We start from the raw sequence: 24,366 nt of genomic DNA on the forward strand, positions 1-24,366 counted from the left end.
GAATGAAAGTAAGGGATCAGGCAACCCGAATGAGAGTAGGGAAAGTGAAACAGCAGAGCACTTAAAAGAAATTGGAATTGATAATCCAACTAAAAATGATGGCATAGAAATTATTAATAGAAGAAGTGAGAGATTAAAGACTAAGCCTCAGATATCCTATAATGAAGAGGATAATAGTCTAAATAAAGTTGTTCTAAATGCTCACACTATATTTAACGATGTCCCAAATTCATTTGATGAAATTCAATATAGGGATGATAAATCTTCTTGGGAAGAAGCCATCAATACAGAGTTAAATGCTCATAAAATTAATAATACTTGGACAATTACAAAAAGGCCTGAACACAAAAATATTGTAGATAGCAGATGGGTATTTTCTGTTAAATATAATGAACTTGGAAATCCAATTAGATACAAAGCTAGATTGGTTGCACGAGGATTCACTCAAAAATACCAAATAGACTATGAAGAGACATTTGCTCCTGTAGCTAGAATTTCAAGTTTCCGATTTATATTGTCATTAGCAATACAGTATAACTTGAAAGTCCATCAAATGGATGTAAAAACAGCTTTCTTAAATGGCACGTTAAAAGAGGAAATTTATATGAGACTTCCTCAAGGTATATCGTGTAATAGTGACAATGTGTGTAAATTGAATAAGGCAATTTACGGACTCAAGCAAGCGGCTAGATGCTGGTTTGAAGTATTTGAGCAAGCATTGAAAGAGTGTGAGTTTGTAAACTCTTCAGTTGATCGCTGTATATATATTTTAGACAAAGGTAACATCAATGAAAACATATATGTATTATTATATGTAGATGATGTGGTTATAGCTACAGGAGATATGACAAGAATGAATAACTTCAAAAGGTATTTAATGGAAAAGTTTATGATGACTGACCTAAATGAAATAAAACATTTTATTGGAATTAGGATAGAAATGCATGAAGATAAAATCTATTTAAGCCAATCTGCATATGTTAAAAAAATTTTAAGTAAATTTAACATGGAAAATTGTAATGCAGTTAGTACTCCTTTACCTAGTAAAATAAATTATGAATTACTTAATTCAGATGAAGACTGCAATACCCCATGCCGTAACCTCATAGGATGTTTAATGTACATAATGCTTTGTACACGCCCAGATTTAACTACTGCAGTAAATATCTTGAGCAGATATAGTAGCAAAAATAACGCCGAGTTATGGCAGAACTTAAAAAGAGTTCTTAGATATTTGAAGGGCACTATCGATATGAAATTGATTTTTAAAAAGAACTTGGCATTTGAAAATAAAATTATTGGTTATGTAAATTCTGATTGGGGTGGTAGTGAAATTGATAGAAAAAGTACAACAGGGTATTTATTCAAAATGTTTGATTTTAATCTCATTTGTTGGAATACAAAGAGACAGAACTCAGTAGCAGCCTCATCAACTGAAGCTGAGTATATGGCCCTATTTGAAGCCGTGAGAGAAGCTCTATGGCTTAAATTTTTATTAACTAGTATTAACATTAAACTAGAAAACCCCATTAAAATTTACGAAGACAATCAAGGCTGTATTAGCATAGGAAACAACCCCTCATGTCATAAACGAGCTAAACATATTGATATTAAATATCATTTTGCCAGAGAGCAAGTTCAGAATAATGTGATTTGTCTTGAGTATATTCCTACAGAGAATCAACTGGCTGACATATTTACAAAACCGTTGCCTGCTGCGAGATTTGTGGAGTTACGAGACAAATTGGGTTTGCTGCCAGACGACCAATCGAATGCTGAATGAAATTTTTATATATATTTTTCAAATTTAAATTCCTGTAAACATATTTTGTTACAATGATCTGATCGGGTTTTTCTGGGTTTTCCCCGTATCCTCGCAGCAAATGCTGGATCAGTTAACACTTCCCAGAATGCACACCACCCACATTTGATAGTTACTAATGAATATTATTGTTATGTTTTTAATTATGGACGTTATTTTTGAGGGGGCGTGTTGGAATATACTATTCAACCTACAAAAATAACGTTAAACAACACTACTTTATATTTGACATGAATGGCCACACTTTTATTCTCTTTTCTCATTCTTATTCTTGTACGTTTCTTGCTGAGAGTAGGTCGTGGTGCTGGTGTTGCAGTTGAAAATAACTTAAAATATATAACATAAAACTCAAACACAAACTTGACTATTTATTTATTTATTGAGAAAGGAAATATAAATTATAAACTACAACACTTTGCATCCCATATTATAGTGTTCACAGAGACTTGGTTAAAGCCGGTGATACATAACTCCGAAGTCTTCCCAGGTATGTACACTACATATAGGTATGACCGTCCCTCTGGACGGGAAGGTGGAGTCTTAATTGCGGTTAGATCTACCCTCGCGTCGGAGGAGTTACTTTTTTACGAGTCCCGTCTCTGTATTCTTATGCGCAAAGCTGTCATTTTCCGACAGATCAGTTTACATAACGTGCTCGTATATTCCACAGTCTTCTGAATTTTCCAAATGACAGTAGGAAAATAATACAAACAGAATTCCCGAATGAGAGTAAGGAATGCGACAACATACAATTCCTGAAAGATAGTAAGGAAAGTAATAAATATTTTCTGAATGAGAGTAAGAAAAGAAAGCGAGATGATCACCTGAATGAAAGTAAGGGATCAGGCAACCCGAATGAGAGTAGGGAAAGTGAAACAGCAGAGCACTTAAAAGAAATTGGAATTGATAATCCAACTAAAAATGATGGCATAGAAATTATTAATAGAAGAAGTGAGAGATTAAAGACTAAGCCTCAGATATCCTATAATGAAGAGGATAATAGTCTAAATAAAGTTGTTCTAAATGCTCACACTATATTTAACGATGTCCCAAATTCATTTGATGAAATTCAATATAGGGATGATAAATCTTCTTGGGAAGAAGCCATCAATACAGAGTTAAATGCTCATAAAATTAATAATACTTGGACAATTACAAAAAGGCCTGAACACAAAAATATTGTAGATAGCAGATGGGTATTTTCTGTTAAATATAATGAACTTGGAAATCCAATTAGATACAAAGCTAGATTGGTTGCACGAGGATTCACTCAAAAATACCAAATAGACTATGAAGAGACATTTGCTCCTGTAGCTAGAATTTCAAGTTTCCGATTTATATTGTCATTAGCAATACAGTATAACTTGAAAGTCCATCAAATGGATGTAAAAACAGCTTTCTTAAATGGCACGTTAAAAGAGGAAATTTATATGAGACTTCCTCAAGGTATATCGTGTAATAGTGACAATGTGTGTAAATTGAATAAGGCAATTTACGGACTCAAGCAAGCGGCTAGATGCTGGTTTGAAGTATTTGAGCAAGCATTGAAAGAGTGTGAGTTTGTAAACTCTTCAGTTGATCGCTGTATATATATTTTAGACAAAGGTAACATCAATGAAAACATATATGTATTATTATATGTAGATGATGTGGTTATAGCTACAGGAGATATGACAAGAATGAATAACTTCAAAAGGTATTTAATGGAAAAGTTTAGGATGACTGACCTAAATGAAATAAAACATTTTATTGGAATTAGGATAGAAATGCATGAAGATAAAATCTATTTAAGCCAATCTGCATATGTTAAAAAAATTTTAAGTAAATTTAACATGGAATATTGTAATGCAGTTAGTACTCCTTTACCTAGTAAAATAAATTATGAATTACTTAATTCAGATGAAGACTGCAATACCCCATGCCGTAACCTCATAGGATGTTTAATGTACATAATGCTTTGTACACGCCCAGATTTAACTACTGCAGAAAATATCTTGAGCAGATATAGTAGCAAAAATAACTCCGAGTTATGGCAGAACTTAAAAAGAGTTCTTAGATATTTGAAGGGCACTATCGATATGAAATTGATTTTTAAAAAGAACTTGGCATTTGAAAATAAAATTATTGGTTATGTAAATTCTGATTGGGGTGGTAGTGAAATTGATAGAAAAAGTACAACAGGGTATTTATTCAAAATGTTTGATTTTAATCTCATTTGTTGGAATACAAAGAGACAGAACTCAGTAGCAGCCTCATCAACTGAAGCTGAGTATATGGCCCTATTTGAAGCCGTGAGAGAAGCTCTATGGCTTAAATTTTTATTAACTAGTATTAACATTAAACTAGAAAACCCCATTAAAATTTACGAAGACAATCAAGGCTGTATTAGCATAGGAAACAACCCCTCATGTCATAAACGAGCTAAACATATTGATATTAAATATCATTTTGCCAGAGAGCAAGTTCAGAATAATGTGATTTGTCTTGAGTATATTCCTACAGAGAATCAACTGGCTGACATATTTACAAAACCGTTGCCTGCTGCGAGATTTGTGGAGTTACGAGACAAATTGGGTTTGCTGCCAGACGACCAATCGAATGCTGAATGAAATTTTTATATATATTTTTCAAATTTAAATTCCTGTAAACATATTTTGTTACAATGATCTGATCGGGTTTTTCTGGGTTTTCCCCGTATCCTCGCAGCAAATGCTGGATCAGTTAACACTTCCCAGAATGCACACCACCCACATTTGATAGTTACTAATGAATATTATTGTTATGTTTTTAATTATGGACGTTATTTTTGAGGGGGCGTGTTGGAATATACTATTCAACCTACAAAAATAACGTTAAACAACACTACTTTATATTTGACATGAATGGCCACACTTTTATTCTCTTTTCTCATTCTTATTCTTGTACGTTTCTTGCTGAGAGTAGGTCGTGGTGCTGGTGTTGCAGTTGAAAATAACTTAAAATATATAACATAAAACTCAAACACAAACTTGACTATTTATTTATTTATTGAGAAAGGAAATATAAATTATAAACTACAACACTTTGCATCCCATATTATAGTGTTCACAGAGACTTGGTTAAAGCCGGTGATACATAACTCCGAAGTCTTCCCAGGTATGTACACTACATATAGGTATGACCGTCCCTCTGGACGGGAAGGTGGAGTCTTAATTGCGGTTAGATCTACCCTCGCGTCGGAGGAGTTACTTTTTTACGAGTCCCGTCTCTGTATTCTTATGCGCAAAGCTGTCATTTTCCGACAGATCAGTTTACATAACGTGCTCGTATATTCCACAGTCTTCTGAATTCTCAGAATATCAGAATCATCTGTCCGCTATCCAATCCAACTTAAATAAACTGTCTGACAGGGACCAATTGGTAGTTCTAGGTGATTTTAATATATCTGGCACAATGTGGTCCCCAGAAAAACAATCGAATATCCTTCTCTCTTTAGCACAACATGAGTTTATTGACGGCTTGCTCGACTTATCGCTGTCGCAAGTTAATTATATTCCAAATTCTCTTGGTCGACTTTTGGATCTATGTTTTGTAACAAGTCCTGAAAGTGTGTTTCTGTCCAGGGTAGTACCTCTTACTCAACCTGAAGATCAATATCATCCTACTTTCGAGGTGGAAATCGACTTAGGTACGGTATTAAAAGTAAATTCAGAGAAGTCAACAAAGCGAATTCCCTGTTTTCGCAAGGCAAATTTTCGGAGGCTAAACAATTTTATAGCTGGCTTTAATTGGTCCGATCTTTACTCCTGCAACATAATGGCGGATGCGATTAATATGTTTTATACCGCAATAAAATCATTTTTTGACTCTTGTCTTCCGATGTACTATCCGTCAATCTCTAAACCTCCTTGGTTTAATAAAGAGTTGACACACCTAAAAAATGTCAAGCCAAACAAGTTCCTACCCATCCTCGCTATTTTTTGAAAACACTACGGTAACATCGGATCAGGCAATAGCCCATCTATTCGCCGAGTTTTTTCAAACAACATATTCTACTTTACCTCATTCCGAACAGCCATACTCTTATGCCATATCTAAGTCGAATCTAATATTCTGCCCCACTATAAACGAGAGCTCACTGCTTAAGGATCTTCAGCGTGTTAAACCGGTCTATTCGCCAGGTCCCGATGGAATCCCTGGCTGTGTGCTCAGATTCTGTGCGGAAGCCTTGTGCACGCCTCTACTGAAACTGTTTACCTTATCTTTGGAATCTTCACAATTCCCTCATATATGGAAGGAGTCCTTTGTGATTCCTCTTCACAAAAAAGGTAGCAAACTGGATGCAAGCAATTACAGAGGAATCTCTAAATTGTCGGCTATCCCAAAACTTTTCGAAAATGTTATCTATTCTTGTATCGCTTTCTAATTCAAAGGCGTGGAGGTCACCTTGAAGACGACAAGAAACAAAAACGTTCGCATGATGACCCATGACAAGGAAAGCTTCACCGCCTTAAAGGATTTTGAGATGAACGCGCCTATAGGGTAGTCATCAAAGGCATTCACTACTCAACGGACGTGGATGAAAGTCGTGATGGGCTAAACGGTCACGGAGATGCACCAAAAACCTTGAGCCGGCCAAGAACAACATGAAGGCTTATCAAGTTAAGTGACTTTGCAGCTCAGTATTGACGATTGTGCCACCAATAAAGTCGAACGACACTGCCAGATAGAGCACAGTTGTGTGCTAGATATTACCATTTGGAACGCAAACGGTCAGATCCACAACAGGCCCGAGGTCGAGCTATATTGCAAGACCAACCAAGCAGATATACTACTTAGCCCACTTCTCAGACAGATCTTCACCTTATATCAGCCAACCACCCAAATGGTTCAGACCGTGGCGGCATTGCTATCCTTATCCGTAGCAGCATTAAATTTAATACCCAAACCACCCATACAAGAGATTTGGGATTGCCACCCACGGCGACATTACTTTCACCGCTGTCTACTGACAGTCCCAGACATGGAGCCACGGAAGAGTGTTTTTCTATGCTTCTTGACAGCCTCGTCCCCAAATTCGTCATAGGTGGAAACTTCAACGTCAAGCCTGGTCGGGGTCCAGAGAATGTAACGCAAAGGGACATCCGTTGTGCCGGCAGGTTCTCTCCCGCACCCTCAATTGCCACGAAACTGGAGCATCCACATACTGCCCCACCACCGTTTATAAATTTCAGATGACTTGGACTTTGCGATCTCCGGCGGCCTGGATCCGGCAAGAATTCAGACCAAAGAGGAAGAAGATCTCCTTTCGGACCACATTAACTTAAGAGATTACATAGATGTAGATGGGTCGGAGTATTCATTAATTATAAGTTATTGGTGGGGGAGATTTTGGGGATGTTTCCTATACAGGCGTCTGAGGGTTTGAGGCTGTTGTCTCATGGCCAGATGGTTTGGGTGGTTGTTCAGTCTTTTTGTGTATCTCCCACTGAGGCGGGAGATCTCCTCTGCTACCCATGTCATTTCAAGCTCCTTGTGTATTGTGGAGCTTTGGATGATGGCTGATGCTTCTTGGGGGTCTGAGGCGGAGGCTCTTGACCAAACTTTTCGCAGACTCCGAGACGATACCCCAGGCCACCGAAAAAAATACTGCCTTGCAGTACTGATGGACATTAAGCAGGCCGTTTATCGGGTTTGGCACCCCGGTCTCCTACTGAAGCTCAGAAACGGCCTGCCCCAGCCATACTTCAAGTTCTTGAAGTTTGTCTTGGAGGGCAGAATCTATCATAATCATCATGAGGGCTAATTCAGATAGGTTGCTTGAGAGTCTTAAGAAGTTTCGCTGTATAAACACCAGTACATCTCCGTCTACCACGGGGATGTAGTTGTCGAAGATTCGGTGATCTGGGCATTCGCTGTTGCCATTGTTATGAAGCAAACTTAGAATTTGGACAGCAGGTGAGACTGCAGCTCGGTCTTACTTAAAGGACTTACTAACTAACTGTAAGGGGAATACCTACATAAGGCTGTCCTTGTGGACCATCCATTTAGAGAGAAAAGACATTCCCAGATCTGCTTGCACTTTTTGTTCAGTGCATAACGGGGTTAGTTTGTTTCCAAACCTCCTGTTGTTTTTCTCATACACAGGTTCTCCTACTTCAAACACGCGGTTTTGCTTTGATGGGTTGCTTTGATATTTACACAGAGGAGATCTCCCGCCTCAGTCGGAGATGCACAAAAAGACTGAACAACAGCCTCAAACCCTCAGACGCCTGCGGAGGAAACATCCCCTAGATCTCCCACACCAATATCTTATAATACTCCGACCCATCTACATATATGCTTTCTCTTAAGTCTTAAGAATTTCAACGGCTAGTCGAACGCATCCACCAGGCATTCGCGCAGAAGAAGTATTGTTGAACTGTAATACTAGATGTGAAGCAGGCATTTGACCGAGTTTGGCATCCTGGACTCCTCCACAAACTAAAATCCTACCTTCCAAGCCCCCATTTTAGCCTCCTTAAATCCTTGATTTCGGTTGAGCCATGTATTGAGCTCACCGAGAACGGACTGGCGACCGGCATTACACTTTTTAAGCTCCTTTATGTAATTTAATTAATATCTTCGACTGTTGCCTTTGCTGCCTTCTCATACTCCTGCTTGGCCCCTTTTTCTTTAGGGGTTTCTGAGACAACATTATTGATAGGTTGGCGTCTTGGACCTGTCGAATGGTCCGAGGAAATTCTCCTCTTAGAAGCATTGGACTCATTAGGGTTGTTCTTACTGAACTCAGTGCGCTGCCTGAACGTGGACGACGAATCGACCTCCATAGGTTGAGGTTTCCAGACGTTTGCGCTCGTTCCTTGGCCTTGGCGTAGGAATTTGCGAACATTGCACCTTTCCTTGTTTGCTTCCGCCTCTTTGGCCAGAGCCAGGGCAGACCGCAAATCTATAGGTTGAGCCGGGAAAACCACAGCTCCAAGGGACTTTTTGAGGCCCTGCATGCAGTGCGTCGGCTCTTACTTCAGCGTTGAGTAAGTCAGCGCCCTCTTGCTCGTGTGTCATTACAATCTTGTTGGTGACGAGCGTCAATTTTTTCTCGACTTCGTCGTAGTATTCCATCAATGGCAGGCCACCATCTGGCCACCATCTGACCACCATCTGCCTGACCATCTCTAATACTTGCCTCAGTAGGCGAATGTCTTGTCCGAGTACGTGCAGTCTAACCTAGAGAAAATGGCATCGAAATTCAACACAGTATTGTGAGATACGAGAACGGCTCCAGCTGCGCCTCGAATTTCTTTTCGTGCACCATCCGCCTCTTCATCTTCTTTCTCTTCTTCAAAAAACTAACAACGAATCTTACTATTTCCTATCAAAATGCTAGAGGCTTGCGTAGCAAACTTTGTATTGTGATAGCCTTTCCTTTGCATCCCATATTATAGTGTTCACAGAGACTTGGTTAAAGCCGGTGATACATAACTCCGAAGTCTTCCCAGGTATGTACACTACATATAGGTATGACCGTCCCTCTGGACGGGAAGGTGGAGTCTTAATTGCGGTTAGATCTACCCTCGCGTCGGAGGAGTTACTTTTTTACGAGTCCCGTCTCTGTATTCTTATGCGCAAAGCTGTCATTTTCCGACAGATCAGTTTACATAACGTGCTCGTATATTCCACAGTCTTCTGAATTCTCAGAATATCAGAATCATCTGTCCGCTATCCAATCCAACTTAAATAAACTGTCTGACAGGGACCAATTGGTAGTTCTAGGTGATTTTAATATATCTGGCACAATGTGGTCCCCAGAAAAACAATCGAATATCCTTCTCTCTTTAGCACAACATGAGTTTATTGACGGCTTGCTCGACTTATCGCTGTCGCAAGTTAATTATATTCCAAATTCTCTTGGTCGACTTTTGGATCTATGTTTTGTAACAAGTCCTGAAAGTGTGTTTCTGTCCAGGGTAGTACCTCTTACTCAACCTGAAGATCAATATCATCCTACTTTCGAGGTGGAAATCGACTTAGGTACGGTATTAAAAGTAAATTCAGAGAAGTCAACAAAGCGAATTCCCTGTTTTCGCAAGGCAAATTTTCGGAGGCTAAACAATTTTATAGCTGGCTTTAATTGGTCCGATCTTTACTCCTGCAACATAATGGCGGATGCGATTAATATATGTACTATCCGTCAATATCTATAACCTCCTTGGTTTAATAAAGAGTTGACACACCTAAGAAATGTAAAGTCCAGACTCTATACGAAATTTAAAAATACCGGTTCTCAGTCCATCCTTTGTAAATATTTAAGCGCTCGGTTAAACTTTACCGTTCTTAATGCTCAGTGCTACAAAAATTATTTAAACCGTTGTAAGTTCCAGTTTGCACAGGATCCGAAACAGTTTTATAATTTCGTTAGCACTAAGCGAAAAAGAAGTTCTTACCCTTCTTCGCTATTTTTTGAAAATACTACGGTAACATCGGATAAGGCAATAGCCGATCTATTCACCGAGTTTTTTCAAACAACATATTCAACTTTACCTCATTCCGAACAGCCATACTCTTATGCGGTATCTAAGTCGAATCTAATATTTATCCCCACTAGAAACGAAAGCGTGTTAAACCGGTCTATTCGCCAGGTCCCGATGGAATCCCTGGCTGTGTGCTCAGATTCTGTGCGGAAGCCTTGTGCACGCCTCTACTGAAACTGTTTACCTTATCTTTGGAATCTTCACAATTCCCTCATATATGGAAGGAGTCCTTTGTGATTCCTCTTCACAAAAAAGGTAGCAAACTGGATGCAAGCAATTACAGAGGAATCTCTAAATTGTCGGCTATCCCAAAACTTTTCGAAAATGTTATCACTCCTCATTTGCAGCACCTTTGTAGATCAATCATATCACCGGTTTCAACACGGTTTTATGAAACGCAGATCTACAACCACTAACCTCTTGGAGCTAACTTCTTTCATAATACAGGGTTCCAAAAATAATCTTCAAACAGATGTCATCCACACTGATTTTAGTAAAGCATTTGACTCTGTTAATCATTACCTTCTAATAAAAAAACGTGATCTTATAGGTTTCCCTGTTGATCTTCTAAATTGGATTTCAAGCTATCTGAATGGCAGGACGCAAAAAGTCCTCTTTAAAAATGATCTGTCTTGTATTCTCCGAGTCACATCCGGTGTCCCAAAAGGGAGTCACCTTGGTCCGCTTCTTTTAACCTTACTCATTAACGACCTCCCCATAGTAATAAAACATTCGCGTGTACTAATGTACGCAAACGATGTTAAATTATGCCTCCAGTACAAGGACACTTCTTGCCATTTGGACTTACAATCCGATCTAGACCGATTTCAAATTTGGTGCCGTGATAACATATTAGACTTAAATGGCTCCAAGTGTAAAGTTATGACCTTTTGTCGTGCCAACCCAATACGCACGACTCCACTCTAAATGGGTGCCCTTTGGACAGAATAACACGAGTTGATGATTTTGGTGTTCTTCTAGACCCTAAACTAAAATTTTCAGAGCATATTTCGTCTATTGTCAATAAGGCCAGGGGTGTGTTTGGTTTTATAAAAAGGTGGTCTAAGGAATTTGATGACCCTTACTTGACTTAAACCTTATTTATTTCGTTAGTCCGTTCGATTCTCGAGTACGGATCACCTGTTTGGAGTCCACAATGAGCAGTCCACTCGGACCGCATTGAATCGGTCCAAAAAAACTTTTTACTTTTTGCCTTGCGGCGCCTTAATTGGGATGCAAGCCGTATATTACCAACATATTCCAGTAGACTACTTTTAATTAATTTACCTTCCCTAGCTAACCGTGGAACTATGCTTGGAAGAGTCTTTATTTGTATTCGTGGAGATGTTGAGTGTCCCGACTTGATTAGTCGGCTTAACTTCTCGGTTCCAAGTAGATTCACTAGAAACTATATACCACTTATCTTAAATCATTGTAGATCTAACTATGAGTTGCATGACCCTTACAGAGTATTATGTTCTGACTATAAAAGACTTTATCGTATTATCTGTAATCTTGACTCTCTGCTGCTCTTAAAGCAATCAATTTTAATTTTTTTAGTATATAATTATATCCTACTAACACTAATATTTAGTAGAGTTATGTTATTATTTAGTTACATTATTTAATATTATTTATTACATTATGTTCATTTCCTCGTCTCTGTTCTCTTTTCTATAACGCGTCTATCTTCTCGCGAATCGAGCCGTACGATACACGGCAGCGTCATATTGCCGTGTCCCTCGGTTGCCTTCTATTGAGCCTATTTGATGGGCGAGGTCTGTTTAGAGCGCTAGCCAGCCGATTTCTGTGGCGCTCCAACCTGTCACGGTATCTACTCGAGTGCTGGTTTATCTCGTCAAATACCATTGCGAGTTTCAGGTCTCTGTGCAGGGTGGTGTTTCTCACAAACCACTCGCAGCTGGTGATGAGTCTTGCGACCTTATTTTGGATAGATTCTGGATCCTTTTAATTTGGCTGTTGCATGCCAAGCCCCAGATATGGCACACATACTTCCAGTTTGGTGCTAAGATCTGTTTGTAAATTGTCAGCTTGTTGGATAGCGACAATTTACTGCGTGAACAAAGTAGTCAGCAGTGCTTCGCCACCTTAGCACGTAGGCGCGTTCTGATGTCGGTCACATGCTTGGCAAATGTGAGTCTGCGATCCAGAAGCACTCCAAGGTACTTTGCTGCGTTCGGCTGTGGTACGGGGGCTTCCTCAATGTAGACGGGCGGTGGCGTTCTCCGCTTTAAAGTATAGCAGACGTTGTTGGATTTACTGCTATTGATGCCAATGTTCCAACGTCTTGCCCATTCCGAGAACCGGTATGCAAAGTCCTGGATACCATCGACTGCGTCGTGCTCGCATCGGGACCTGTAGGTGACGCACACGTCATCGGCAAATGTGACCAACATTGATTTCCCGTAAAGGCTTACATCCGGCTGCGGCATGTCGTGGCTATACAGGCAGTAGAGCAGGGGGCCGAGGACACTACCTTGTGGAACACCAGCTGCCACGTTGTGCTCGGTGGAAATTGCTGAATGAAAGCGCACAGCGAACCTCCTTCCTTCCAGGTACGATTTTAGCAACCCAAAATATGGAGCAGGCAGCGTCTGCTTGATTTTCAGTTGGAGTCCAATGTGCCACACTCGATCAAACGCTTCTCAAACTATTTTCCATTAACTCAGACCCACGTGATTTTCTTTGTTATATTTTACTTTTTGTTATGTTTTATCTATGTTTACTTATTTTTTTTTATATAACTCACATTATAATTTACTACACCATTCTCTCACATACATTGGTATAGCGATTACGATTTTGGCCTTTCTTCTTCTGTCTTTAGAATAAATTTCAGCGCTTATATTTCGCTGGCTATATTAACTCTATTCTAAAGATAGCCAAATAGAATAGGTTTTTGTTTTTTTTTTAATCCAATCGGAGATGTCGATGTGGTTGTGTTCCGAGTTGAGCGGAGTTTCGGGTTGGGATCAGCTTTATAGACCCTATTTCCGAAGGCCGTAATAGTTTCCAGTGTCTTGTGGTACTGGAAAAAGTCATGTCATCCCTGAGATGAATGGCGAACCCCTACTAATTATACCTTATACTCGTAGAGTAAAAGTATACTAAATTCGTTGAAAAGTATTTAAGAGGTAGAAGAAGGTGTTTCCGACCATATAAATTATATATATTCTTGATCAGGATCAATAGTCGAGTCGATCTGGCAATGTCCGTCCCTCGGTTCGTCTGTCTGTCCTTCCATATGATCGTTGTCCTTCCGTATGAAACTATAAACGCTGGATGGTTGAGAATAAACATACAGATTCGAGAGACATAGACGCAGGGCAAGTTTGTTGATTCACGTTGCCACCCCCACTCTAACGCACACAAATCGTCCGAAACTGCCGCGCCCACACATTTTCAAAATATTTTTATATTTTTTCATATTTTGATTAGTCTTCCTTCCGAGCCCACACTTTTGCAAAATTGTGAAATATTTTCACATTTTTATTTTCTTGTACATTTCTATCGATCTGCCAAAAAAAACTTTTTTCACGCCCACACTTTCAAACAATTTATAAATTTTTTCTCATTTTATAGATATCTATCGATATCCCAGAAAAATTATGAAATTTCGCAACCGCATTTCCAATAGCTGAGAAACCGTATTTGATAGACAGGAAAGTCGACTAATTTGTTGCAAAGAAAAAGTATCTGACGCACGACTCAACCGTTAACTATAGTTAAAGAGTATTAAATTCTTGGGAAGATAGATTACATTTTTAAATGTCGTATGATTTGTTTGATAATATCCGCTTGCTGTTAATTCAAAGCACAACATTTAAGAAGAAGGACTTACCTACAACTGAAAATACCATGGTATATCCCACTGGTGGTGTTGTGGATACTTGACATTCGTAGACTCCCGAATCTCTTAATTGTGGAAACTTTATCTTGAAATAAAAAAATTTTAATTTAAAGTATGTGTATTATAAAAATAACTTCAGATCAAACAAAAACAAACTAATTTCGATATTATAATATAATATAATATATAATATTATATTTTTTTAAATTTTTCTGTAAGTCCGAACGTTTTTTTAATCTATTATTTTAAAATTACGGAATGCTCGATTAGACTCTACTTTTGCTTGGACTTTTAGTTCGACCGTGTCTGGTATATTATTAGAAATCAAACTTTGTGAAATCGTTCTACCCGACTGTTATGGAGCAAAGAAGTATTGGACTTAAGAATAGTCTGCACATTTTCGTTTTGTATTGTTCGAGAAAGTATTGATTTAACTATAGCGAAATTAGGAAATTAATTAATACAGCTAATGGATGTTTCTTATTAGTTGACCAAAGGTCTCTCGCCTGAATATGGTGACGTGCTCGAGGCAATATTTCTTTAAATGTATATCGTACTTGAAGTCACTAACGGAGAGTCCGGGCAAGTGGCGTCCGCCTGGTCTGGTTAGCCTTACCCGGGTACTGCAGGTCTTTGACCGGGAGGTCCGCTTATTTCTCTGCAACTCGTGGGAACCATGAAAAATAGACCCAAAAATGTAAAAATACCGCAGGCTTTGACTGCGAGAAATGTCGCAAGAAGAGCAGGCCTCTGACTGCTCCCTTCGATGGCCCAAGTACCTCATGGGCTGCAAAGGCAACTGAGGTACGCAAGCCATCATATGCGACCGTAACTGGGGCCATTAAGGTTGCGGTCGTACCAGAGGGGTACCCCAAAGTCGTCCTCAGCAGTGAGAACCTCTCACAGCTCGAGGACGCACTACTGTAGGAGATACTCCTCTCCGGTTGGGATTCTCCAATCAAGTTTGGAGGAATCCACTTCACGGTGGGTCACCTGATAGTGGACTGCCGCAACGCAACCACTGCTGAGTGGCTGCAATTAGCAGTCCCCAGCCTCAGTAAGTGGAGTCCCTGCCTCAGGACAGGGGACAAAACAACAAAGTGGATCATGGAATTGATCAAGAAACAGAATGCCTTGGACACTGAGAAATGGCGTCTCATATCAAGGAAAAACGAGGGTGGTGGCTCGCTCCTCAGCCTTGGCTTTGATGACAACTAATGCGCCAAGATTATTTCTAGTGACCACAAGCTGAGCTTCAGGTTTGGAGACGTCTCAGTTTGCGGTTTAAAGAAGGCCAAAGCGATCAAATCCGGCACAAGACAGATCGAGACTCCTCGAAATCCACCAGTCTCCGCGGAGAAGGATAAGCCCAATAAGCTCTCCGAATCCAGCGACGATCTGGCGGATGATGAGGATCTTGATGCGACCATCATCGAGATGGGGGATCAGACCACGTTATCCTCTCAGGAGCTAGGCATGGAACTAGACCTGCTGAGTAAGGAAGAAGCGATACCGGTGGATGGTGATCTGGGTATCTCCAGCAACGCCGACGATGGAGCCGATCATCTAATGGTCGGAAGTACAGGGATAGCTCAGGTGAACATTCATCGCGCCAAGGCGGCCTCGGCTGTGCTGGCAAGGATGTTCACCAAACAACATCTTGGGCTAGTCCTGGTACAGGAACCCTGCTATAACCAGGGAATAAAAGGACTGTACGTGAAGAACGCCAAGGTAATTTGGGATCCTGTATCCTGGCATGTATAAGTATTAATTATTATATACTTACAGAATTTCTCACGCGGGACTGTGTACCGATCGTGGTAGAAGATGTGAGAGCAGCTAAGAAGACTGTGGTGGCATCGGTATAATTTGCCGGTGACGAGGCGTGCCCACTGCCTGAAATCACTGCACTGGCAGAATACTGAAAGAGGACACACTCACCCATCATCATCGGATGTGATACAAATGCACATCACGTGATATGGGGCAGCAGCGACGTAAATCAAAGAGGTGAGTCACTCTTAGAATTTATCTTGAATAACAATCTAGAAATCCTAAATGTCGGCAATGTTCCGACATTTGTTAGCAGGGTAAGATCTGAGGTTCTGGACATTACACTTTCCAGCAGATCAGTGGCTTCGCATATAAGCGACTGGCACGTATCTCCTGAGGAGTCAATGTCAGATCACAGAATTATTCGTTTTTACATAGGGCTAAGTCTAGAATGTAGCGAGCGTAGGCGCAATCCCAGGAATACGAACTGGGAAGGGTTCAATGCCTCCTTACTGCGGAATCCAGCTTCCGCGTGCTACTAATTGGGCCACATCAAAATCAATAGTAACAACGGAGAGATTATGATGGGCAATTGGTACATTCCAGCCCTACAAATCTCCTGGTCCAGATGGCATACAGCCAATCCTGCTACAACGAGCGCTAAATCAGCTCGCAGTACCGATCCGGAAAATACTGATCAGCAGCCTAGCTTTAGGACACATACCTACTGCCTGGAGTATAGCAAAAGTGGTCTTCATTCCAAAAGCTGGAAAGAAAAACATCACTCAGCACTCTGCTTGTAGAGCATCCGCTCCAACGGACGCAGCATGCCTACAGGGCGGGCAGATCAACTGATACTGCCCTATATCACCTGAAAAGCCTTATTGAGGATTCACTTACTCATAAGGAAGTGGCGCTATGTACCTTCTTAGACATACAGGGTGCATTCGACAATACCTCTCATAAGGCGGTCAACGCATCCCTGGCAAGAAGAGGACTAGATGCAACAACATCTAGGCGAGCCATGGCCACTATAGGAGGACAGTCGTCCGCAGTATCTACCACAAGGGGTTGCCCCCAAGGGGTGTCCTCTCGCCACGAGTTGCTGGACAGACTGACCGGCAGAGGTACACTTTGCCAAGTCTATGCTGACGATATTGTCATTATAGCCAGAGGTAAATATGAGGAAACACTCTGCGATATCATTCAACTGGGCCTTAACATGACCAGCGAATGGTGCAAGGAAGTAGGACTGAGCCTAAATCCTATCAAAACTGTTACTGTTCCTTTCACAAATAGGTACAAGCTACAGAGAATTAAGGCAATAACCCTGTCATGTCGCATAGAGGCCAGCAAGGAAGTTAAGTATCTTGGGACCCTCGACTGCAACTTAGCTTTAAAACTCATGTCGATAACACAATTGATAAGTGCACCAGAGCACTTTTCACGTGTAGGAAAATTGCTGGAAAATTGTGGGGAACCTCACCACGCATAATAAGATGGCTGTACCTCATGGTAGTCAGACCCATACTAACCTATGGAGTAATAGCCTGGGGTGATAGAGCACGCCTTAGCACCACTAAGGTGAAACTTCATAAGCTCCAAAGAATGGCCTGCATATGCATGACAGGAGCAATGCGCACCTGTCCCACTGCAGCCCTAGAAGTACTAATGGAGGAAACACCGCTTCATATAATCATTGAAATGAAACGGAAAGCCACCCTGATAAGAATTGAGGGAGCAGGAAATGACTGCAACCTTACAAGAAAGGATGCTGAAAGCCTAAAAAGGGATATCCCTTTGCTGATGCAACCAAGGGATGAGATGCCAGCTGAGCACAGGTTCGCTCAGAACTTCAGCACTCATCTCAGTAATAAAAACAGCTGGACAACCCTGGGGAAAGTACACCCTATGAAACCACACACAATAAAGTGGTACACAGACGGATCCCTCACCGACGAGGGAAGTGGGCTGGCGGTTGTAGGCCCCAGGTTAAAATACCACGAATCAATGGGCAGATACGCCAGCATTTTTCAAGCTGAAGTCTGTGCTATTGGACGCTGTGCGGAGTTTAATCTGCAAAGGAACTATCGTGGCATGGACATTGCTATACTGTCTGATGGTCAAGCAGCCCTAAAGGCGCTCAGCAAAGCTAAGATAACATCTAAGCTAGTAAATGAAGTGAGGACAGCCCTAGACAAACTGGGAGCTGTCAACAAACTCACAATAAGGTGGGTCCCGGGACACAACAACATCCCGGGAAATGAGCTAGCGGACAACCTAGCCAGGAAAGGGCAGAGAACCCTCTAATTGGGCCCGAACCATTCTGTGGTGTTGGTCACCACAGAGTACTGGGCTTACTTAAGTCAATAGAGGAAGAAAAACGTCTGTCCTTCTGGGAACACCTACCAGGACATAGACAGTCTAAGATTCTCCTTCGCGAATATAACCATAAAAGATTCAAGACACACGGAAAAACACCGTGCGCATTTTGACTGGCCTTCTTACGGGGTATTGCCGACTTCACAGCCATTTGCACAAGATTGGCATTGCAGACAGTGAACTCTTTCGCTTCTGCTGCATGTAGGAGAAGAGCTCTGCACATATTATATGTGACTGCACGGCGCTTTCCATCAGGAGGAACTGAATACTGGGCATGTATGTAGTCCCACGGGAAACAATTGCAGCCCTGAACCCCAATAAAATTCTGGCTTTTATACAGTGCATTGGACTTCAGGGAGATCTTTGAGTCATGAAGGGGTAGTACAATAGTTCCGACACCTACAGACCCACTTAATAATAATAATCATATTTGAAGCGAGTATTTTGAAATTCTGTAATTATTTTGCTAATTTTTGCCTAGTATTACTGCCAAAATGGTTCAATAACTTGTTGACGTTAAAGTGTGCCTGGCTAAAAGTTTTTTGGTAAATCGATAGAAATTTACAATAGTAAAAAAAATATGACCAATTATTTTAATCATTTTTATTTTAATATTAAAACGTTTGGGAAAAGTGTGGGCTCGGCAGTTTTGGTCGGTTTGTAGGCGTAAGAGTGGGGCAATAAACTGGCGCTGCGTCCTTATCTCTAGAATCTGTATACTGAATATCAATCTTCTAGCTATTATAGTATTTGAGATCTCGACGTTCATACGGACGTATGGACATGGCTAGATCTACTCGGCTCTTGATCCTGATAAAGAATATATAAGTTAACAACCTAGGCTCCATAGCAACTAAGTAGCATTACATAGATATGCTGTCGCGCCAGAATTGGGTACAGCGCTCCGCGCAAAGAATGTTCGGCAGCGGAAAGCTTACACTTCTTATTTGGATAGTCGCATCACGCTGTAAGGAATGCTGTGTCGGCTTGCCGACTTGCCTTGATGGCGCGATGCATTGTTGGGAGAGTAAGCTTATTTCACAAATTCTCAACTCCTAGTTTTAATTCTGAATCAAGCGCACTCGAAATAAAACGCCTAATAAATCACAGCTCCGACTTGTGTCGTAAACATAATCTATTTTCACATGAGGACCCACTCATTTCAAGGCAGAGATTACAGATGAAGGGCCGCTATCAACTGTAGGAGAGATAAGGAAGAACGAGCTACCGTCACTGGAGTAACGGAACGGAAGACTTCAGATAGGCAGCTAACCATTAGTAAAGAGATAATTTATATACGAGTAACGGGTAAAAACATTAATGACAAAAAATGGGATAGAAGGGAATTTATTATTAAATAATTGTTAAATATGTCGGAGATAGATTTTCAATAGCGTCGTTCATGTTTGATAATTTGTTTCACTGTCGCGCAGCGTGTCGCAATGGTCACTTCTGTTCTGTTCGGAGGCGAATTCGAACTGTCCTCTTCTTGTTTCTTCTTCCTCCTCACCTCACATTGCGCCACGCTCAGCAGGGATGTTCGCTATCTTTCCCCACAGCGCTCTTATACAGAAACTCTCATACAAGCGCTCTGTCTCTCTTCTCATTACTTTTTATCATCATTTGTTTCCATAGCGAATACACAGAGAGACTTATAATTAACAATAAATCTTATTGACCAACTAAATTCCCGACAAATATAATAATTTACGTCGGTCTTTAACCCACATATGGTATACCCCGATACATATCGCATTTAATGTTATCGCATAAGTGTAATCTATAAGTTCTTTTTCAGTACCGAAGAAAATGTGTTAAACCGCAATCACCTTAATCCTTAAATAAAACTATTACTCAGCGCAAATGCACAACAGGTTATGGGCCCAGCACGTTCCACAGCGCCAGAAAATTGTTAGAACAAGAATAGTAAGCACCTGTGAGTTTACATGAAAGATTTCTATTTGTGGCGAAATTGACGACACACATATGCATGTACTAGTCTGAGACTTCTGGGGACCAAAATAAGGTGTCTTATTGGCGACAGAAAAAACAGGCAGAGAAAATAAACTTTTTCGTTGCTTGTGTAGAATCTTTTTAATGTGGCATAACTAATTGCAAAGAAATCGAGTATTGGTACTAAACGCATAGAGTCCTTGGGCAAAGAAAAGTTTGACACATGGAAAATACAAATGCATGTGTTATTGATAAAACAAAACGATTCGTCGAAATATGTCAACGGGACTCTTTTAAAACCCGCAGATTACTTTGCACAGTGGTTAAGCGAAGACGCAGGGCTAAGTCCGATCTCATTTGGGCCATATCAACATCGGAACCAAGGCATACTAAAAGCTGCGAGACAGCAAATGATGAAATGAAAAGCTGCATAACACATACCACTGAAATGCACTGTTGTAATCAAACTGAAAATGAATGCAGGCGGTGATATGAGAAGTCACATAGATAAGTTTTCCGATCGAAGAGTCAAAATAAAGAAAGTTGATCTCATGAATATTGACGGTTTGTTAACCATCATGCTACTATACAGTATCCCAGCGGTACAGCTTCGAATCGCAATTGAAACTCAAGAAAACTTAATCTCAACGGAGGCTTTTAAAATAAAGTTATTAGACGAGTGCGAAGCATGAAACGGAAATCCAAACGAGTCAACGCCTGGAGCATGAATGGTGCATAAAAAGTGTAATCCCAAAAAAACCGAACTGTTGCTGCGGAAAAGTCGGTCACCGTTCAGCTGAGTGGTGTCTAAACTTTGGAGCCACGTCACGCATGTGCTCAGAGCAGAATATGTTTGATATCCTGGAGCCTGAAGAATGCTCAAAGCTCAGACTGACAAATGATGAGGCCACCGAAATAAAAGGATATGGAACTGTGCAGTTCTCCACAAGCAACAAGTTCAGCGCCAGCCTGTAAAACGCTCTCTACGTACCGGTTTTAAGGACCAATCTGTTATCGGTCTCAAAAATTTGCGATCACGGCTTCAACGTAATCTTCAAGAAGGATAAAGCTGATGAGAAGGGAAAAGAAATTGTTTTTACGGCTACCCGTAAATTGGACTTCTACCAAATCAAAGACTCACACGAAAGCAGCCAGCACGCTGTAAGTAAGCGAAACAGCGTTTTGCCTATGAAATGAGTTGGATTTGAAAGACCTTTTCAAAAAAGGTAAAGTTCAAGGAGCTGGGGTAAACCTAAGAACTACGTCGAACGGCGAAGCGGAAAGAAGCTAAAAATAATCAGGTCAGATAACGGAATACACAAATATTGAGTTTAAAATCAAGAGAGAATGCTATATTCAAGTTCCCCGACTATCAGATCCCGTTACTCAGCTAGTGTGAATGTGAACGCGAAATTTCATAATTTCTCTGGGATATCGATAGATATTGGGAAATAAAATGAGAAAAAATTTGAAACAATTTTAAAAGTGGCCGTTTTTGGGCGTGGGCGTGACAACATGGGTCAACAAACTTACGCTGCGTCTTTGTCCTGAGATCTCAATGTTCATACGTACAGACGGACATGGCTAGATCGATTCGGCTATTGATCCTGATCAAGAATATATATTACCTTATATAGTCTGGAACGCTTGCTTCTGCCTGTTATATACTTTTCAACCAATCTAGTATACCGTTTTATTCTACGAGTAACGAGTATTCTGTAGAATATACCCTTCAACAAAGCGGTACAGCCGAACTTAAGAACCGGACACTTGTAGAAATGTCTTTTTGCCTGATGATACAGGCTGCACTTCCTGCGAGTTATTGGGCGGAAGCAGTCAGCACCGCGAACTACGTAATAAACAGATGTCCCTCAAGAAGACTATGCGGAGAAACTCCTTTTGTTGAGCTATTGAGCTTTTTCAATAGCTGTTGCGAATAATACAAAACAGAAGAATGTTTGTTTTTACTACGACAGTTTTATTTTGCGAAATAGCGATAGCGACAATAAGTAAGTAACTCTTTTCCGAAGCACGACGAATTTGCAACTGGCGGGCAGGCAGCCGAAATGCAGCGCCCAAGCTTAGCGTAGGTAGCTAACAACAACAAAGGAATGAGCGCCGCACAGATAAATGCGTGCGAGAGCAGCGGTTTGCACTATGGGCATGCTACTGCTAATTTGGCTTAAATATTAACAAGTTTGACATTAGTCTACTGCCCAATTTTGGCGGCTGCATGACCCAACATCCTCCCCCCGTTGGAAGCTTATGTTCCAACAGAGTCCTCAAGGGGAAGCAGACACAGCTTGTTCACTGCCCGTCTTATTACTCCAGACGCGGTCCTCAATTCTGCAACTCGAGCGACGCCGTCTCTGCCAGGAATCAACTGCATGACTCTCGGCAAAGGCCATCTCATTGGGGGTAGATTCTCGTCCTTAACAAGAACGACGTTGTCCACGGCTGCGCCAGGCTTTGGGGTGCGCCACTTGGAACGCTGCTGGAGCAACGTCAAGTACTCTTCCTTCCATCGCGACCAAAATATTTGCTGAAGAAAGGAGATGCGCTGCCAAGAGTCAAGCCGATTATAGTTTAGGCCCGTTATATCTGGCTCGTCAAACGACGAAGGCGGACCACCATTGAGAAAATGCGCCGGAGTGAGGACATCTAGATCGGCAGGGTTCTCTGAAATGGGAACTAAAGGTCTGGAGTTAATAACTGCCGAGATGTGGCACACCAGCGTCCTCAGCTCGTCGAAGGTCAGAGCCGCCGTACCCACAGCGCGGTAGAAATGATGTTTGGCCGTTTTCACCGCTGCCTCCCAAAGTCCACCGAAATGGGGCGACCGTGGAGGGATGAACCGCCAGTCAATCGTCTCCGAAAGGCAAAAATTCTGAACGGAGCCTTGATGCTCGCTGCTGAGAAATAACCTTCGAAGCTCCAGAAGTTCATTTTTGGCGCCGACAAAGTTGGTGGCGTTGTCTGACCAAATTTGCTTCGGCTTCCGCCGGGTGCATATGAACCTCTTGAGTCCGCACAGAAACGCAGCTGTCGAGAGATCCTTGATCAGCTCCAGGTGCACTGCCTTGGTTGCAAAGCATATAAACACGCAGACGTAGCATTTAACAGCGGGCTTGTTGCGACTATCGGACTTGTGAAAGAAGGGTCCACAGAAGTCTATACCAGTCACCTCAAAATCATGAGATCCTTCCAAGCGCTCCTTGGGAAGGTCCGCCATTATGTGCTCTATCAGCCGCGGCTTACTCCGGAAACATCTGATGCACCTGTTCACGGCCTTGGTAACCGTCTTCCTCCCCCCAATAGGCCAATATTGGGATCGAATTGCACCCAGAAGAGCCCGAGGTCCGGCATGAAGATTGCTTTCATGGTAATGCGAGATAATTGCTAGAGTCACCGGATGGGACCTTGGAAGGATTTTCGGGTGGCGGCCATCAAAGTCCAACGACGAATCCCGAAGGCGACCGCCTACTCTAAGAAGTCCAAATTGATCCAGGAACGGCGAGAGCGATGATATGGGACTAGACGAGGAAACTCTTCCCAGCGTTTTTAGGGACAGCATGTCCTCCCATAAATTCGCGCGCTGCACCAACCGCAGCATCATATGAGTACCCTCTTGAAGGTGTGCGACGGTGAGCCCAGGATGACGAATTCCATTACAAAATTTGTAAATGTATGCAAATACTCGTTGCAGTGAGGGGAAAGAATTTGCGAATTTGGAGCTAGCAATTACATCCACGTACGGCGACTTTACGATGAACACACTTCGACGAAGCTCAAGCACCGGTTTGTCAGGACAAACAGCTGTTGGCCAATCTCTTTCAGGCTCCGTAAGATAGGCGGGTCCATGCGACCAGAGTGACGATTCGCTAAGCTCAGACGGCAGGGATCCTCTGGATAAGATGTCAGCCGGATTTAACGCTGTTGGAACATACCGCCAAGCCGTGACATCTGTCAGCTCCTGAATGGCAGCAACCCTATTTGCCACAAATATGTTGAACCTGGCGGGCTCATCTCGGATCCAGGAAAGTGCCACCGTCGAG

At 41.5% G+C, this 24,366-nt stretch overlaps 1 protein-coding gene across 8 annotated transcripts in view; it reads right to left on the reverse strand.

Annotated features, from left to right (window-relative positions):
* LOC116801758 (neurotrimin) overlaps positions 1-24,366 on the reverse strand; it is a 149,260-nt gene that overhangs the window by 53,795 nt on the left and 71,099 nt on the right. For 6 of the 8 annotated variants that reach the window (XM_032723094.1, XM_032723095.1, XM_032723096.1 and 3 more), the window contains exon 4: positions 14,195-14,288. In XM_032723094.1, the coding sequence (XP_032578985.1) occupies positions 14,195-14,213 (19 nt within the window). In that variant the 5' untranslated portion in view covers positions 14,214-14,288. Of the gene's footprint in view, positions 1-2,246; positions 2,578-14,194; positions 14,289-24,366 lie in introns of those variants that run through there. The other 2 variants (XM_032723093.1, XM_032723090.1) reach the window with 2 other exon arrangements.

The sequence above is a fragment of the Drosophila sechellia genome, chromosome 3R (assembly GCF_004382195.2).
Source record: "Drosophila sechellia strain sech25 chromosome 3R, ASM438219v1, whole genome shotgun sequence".
Classification (NCBI taxonomy): domain Eukaryota; kingdom Metazoa; phylum Arthropoda; class Insecta; order Diptera; family Drosophilidae; genus Drosophila; species Drosophila sechellia.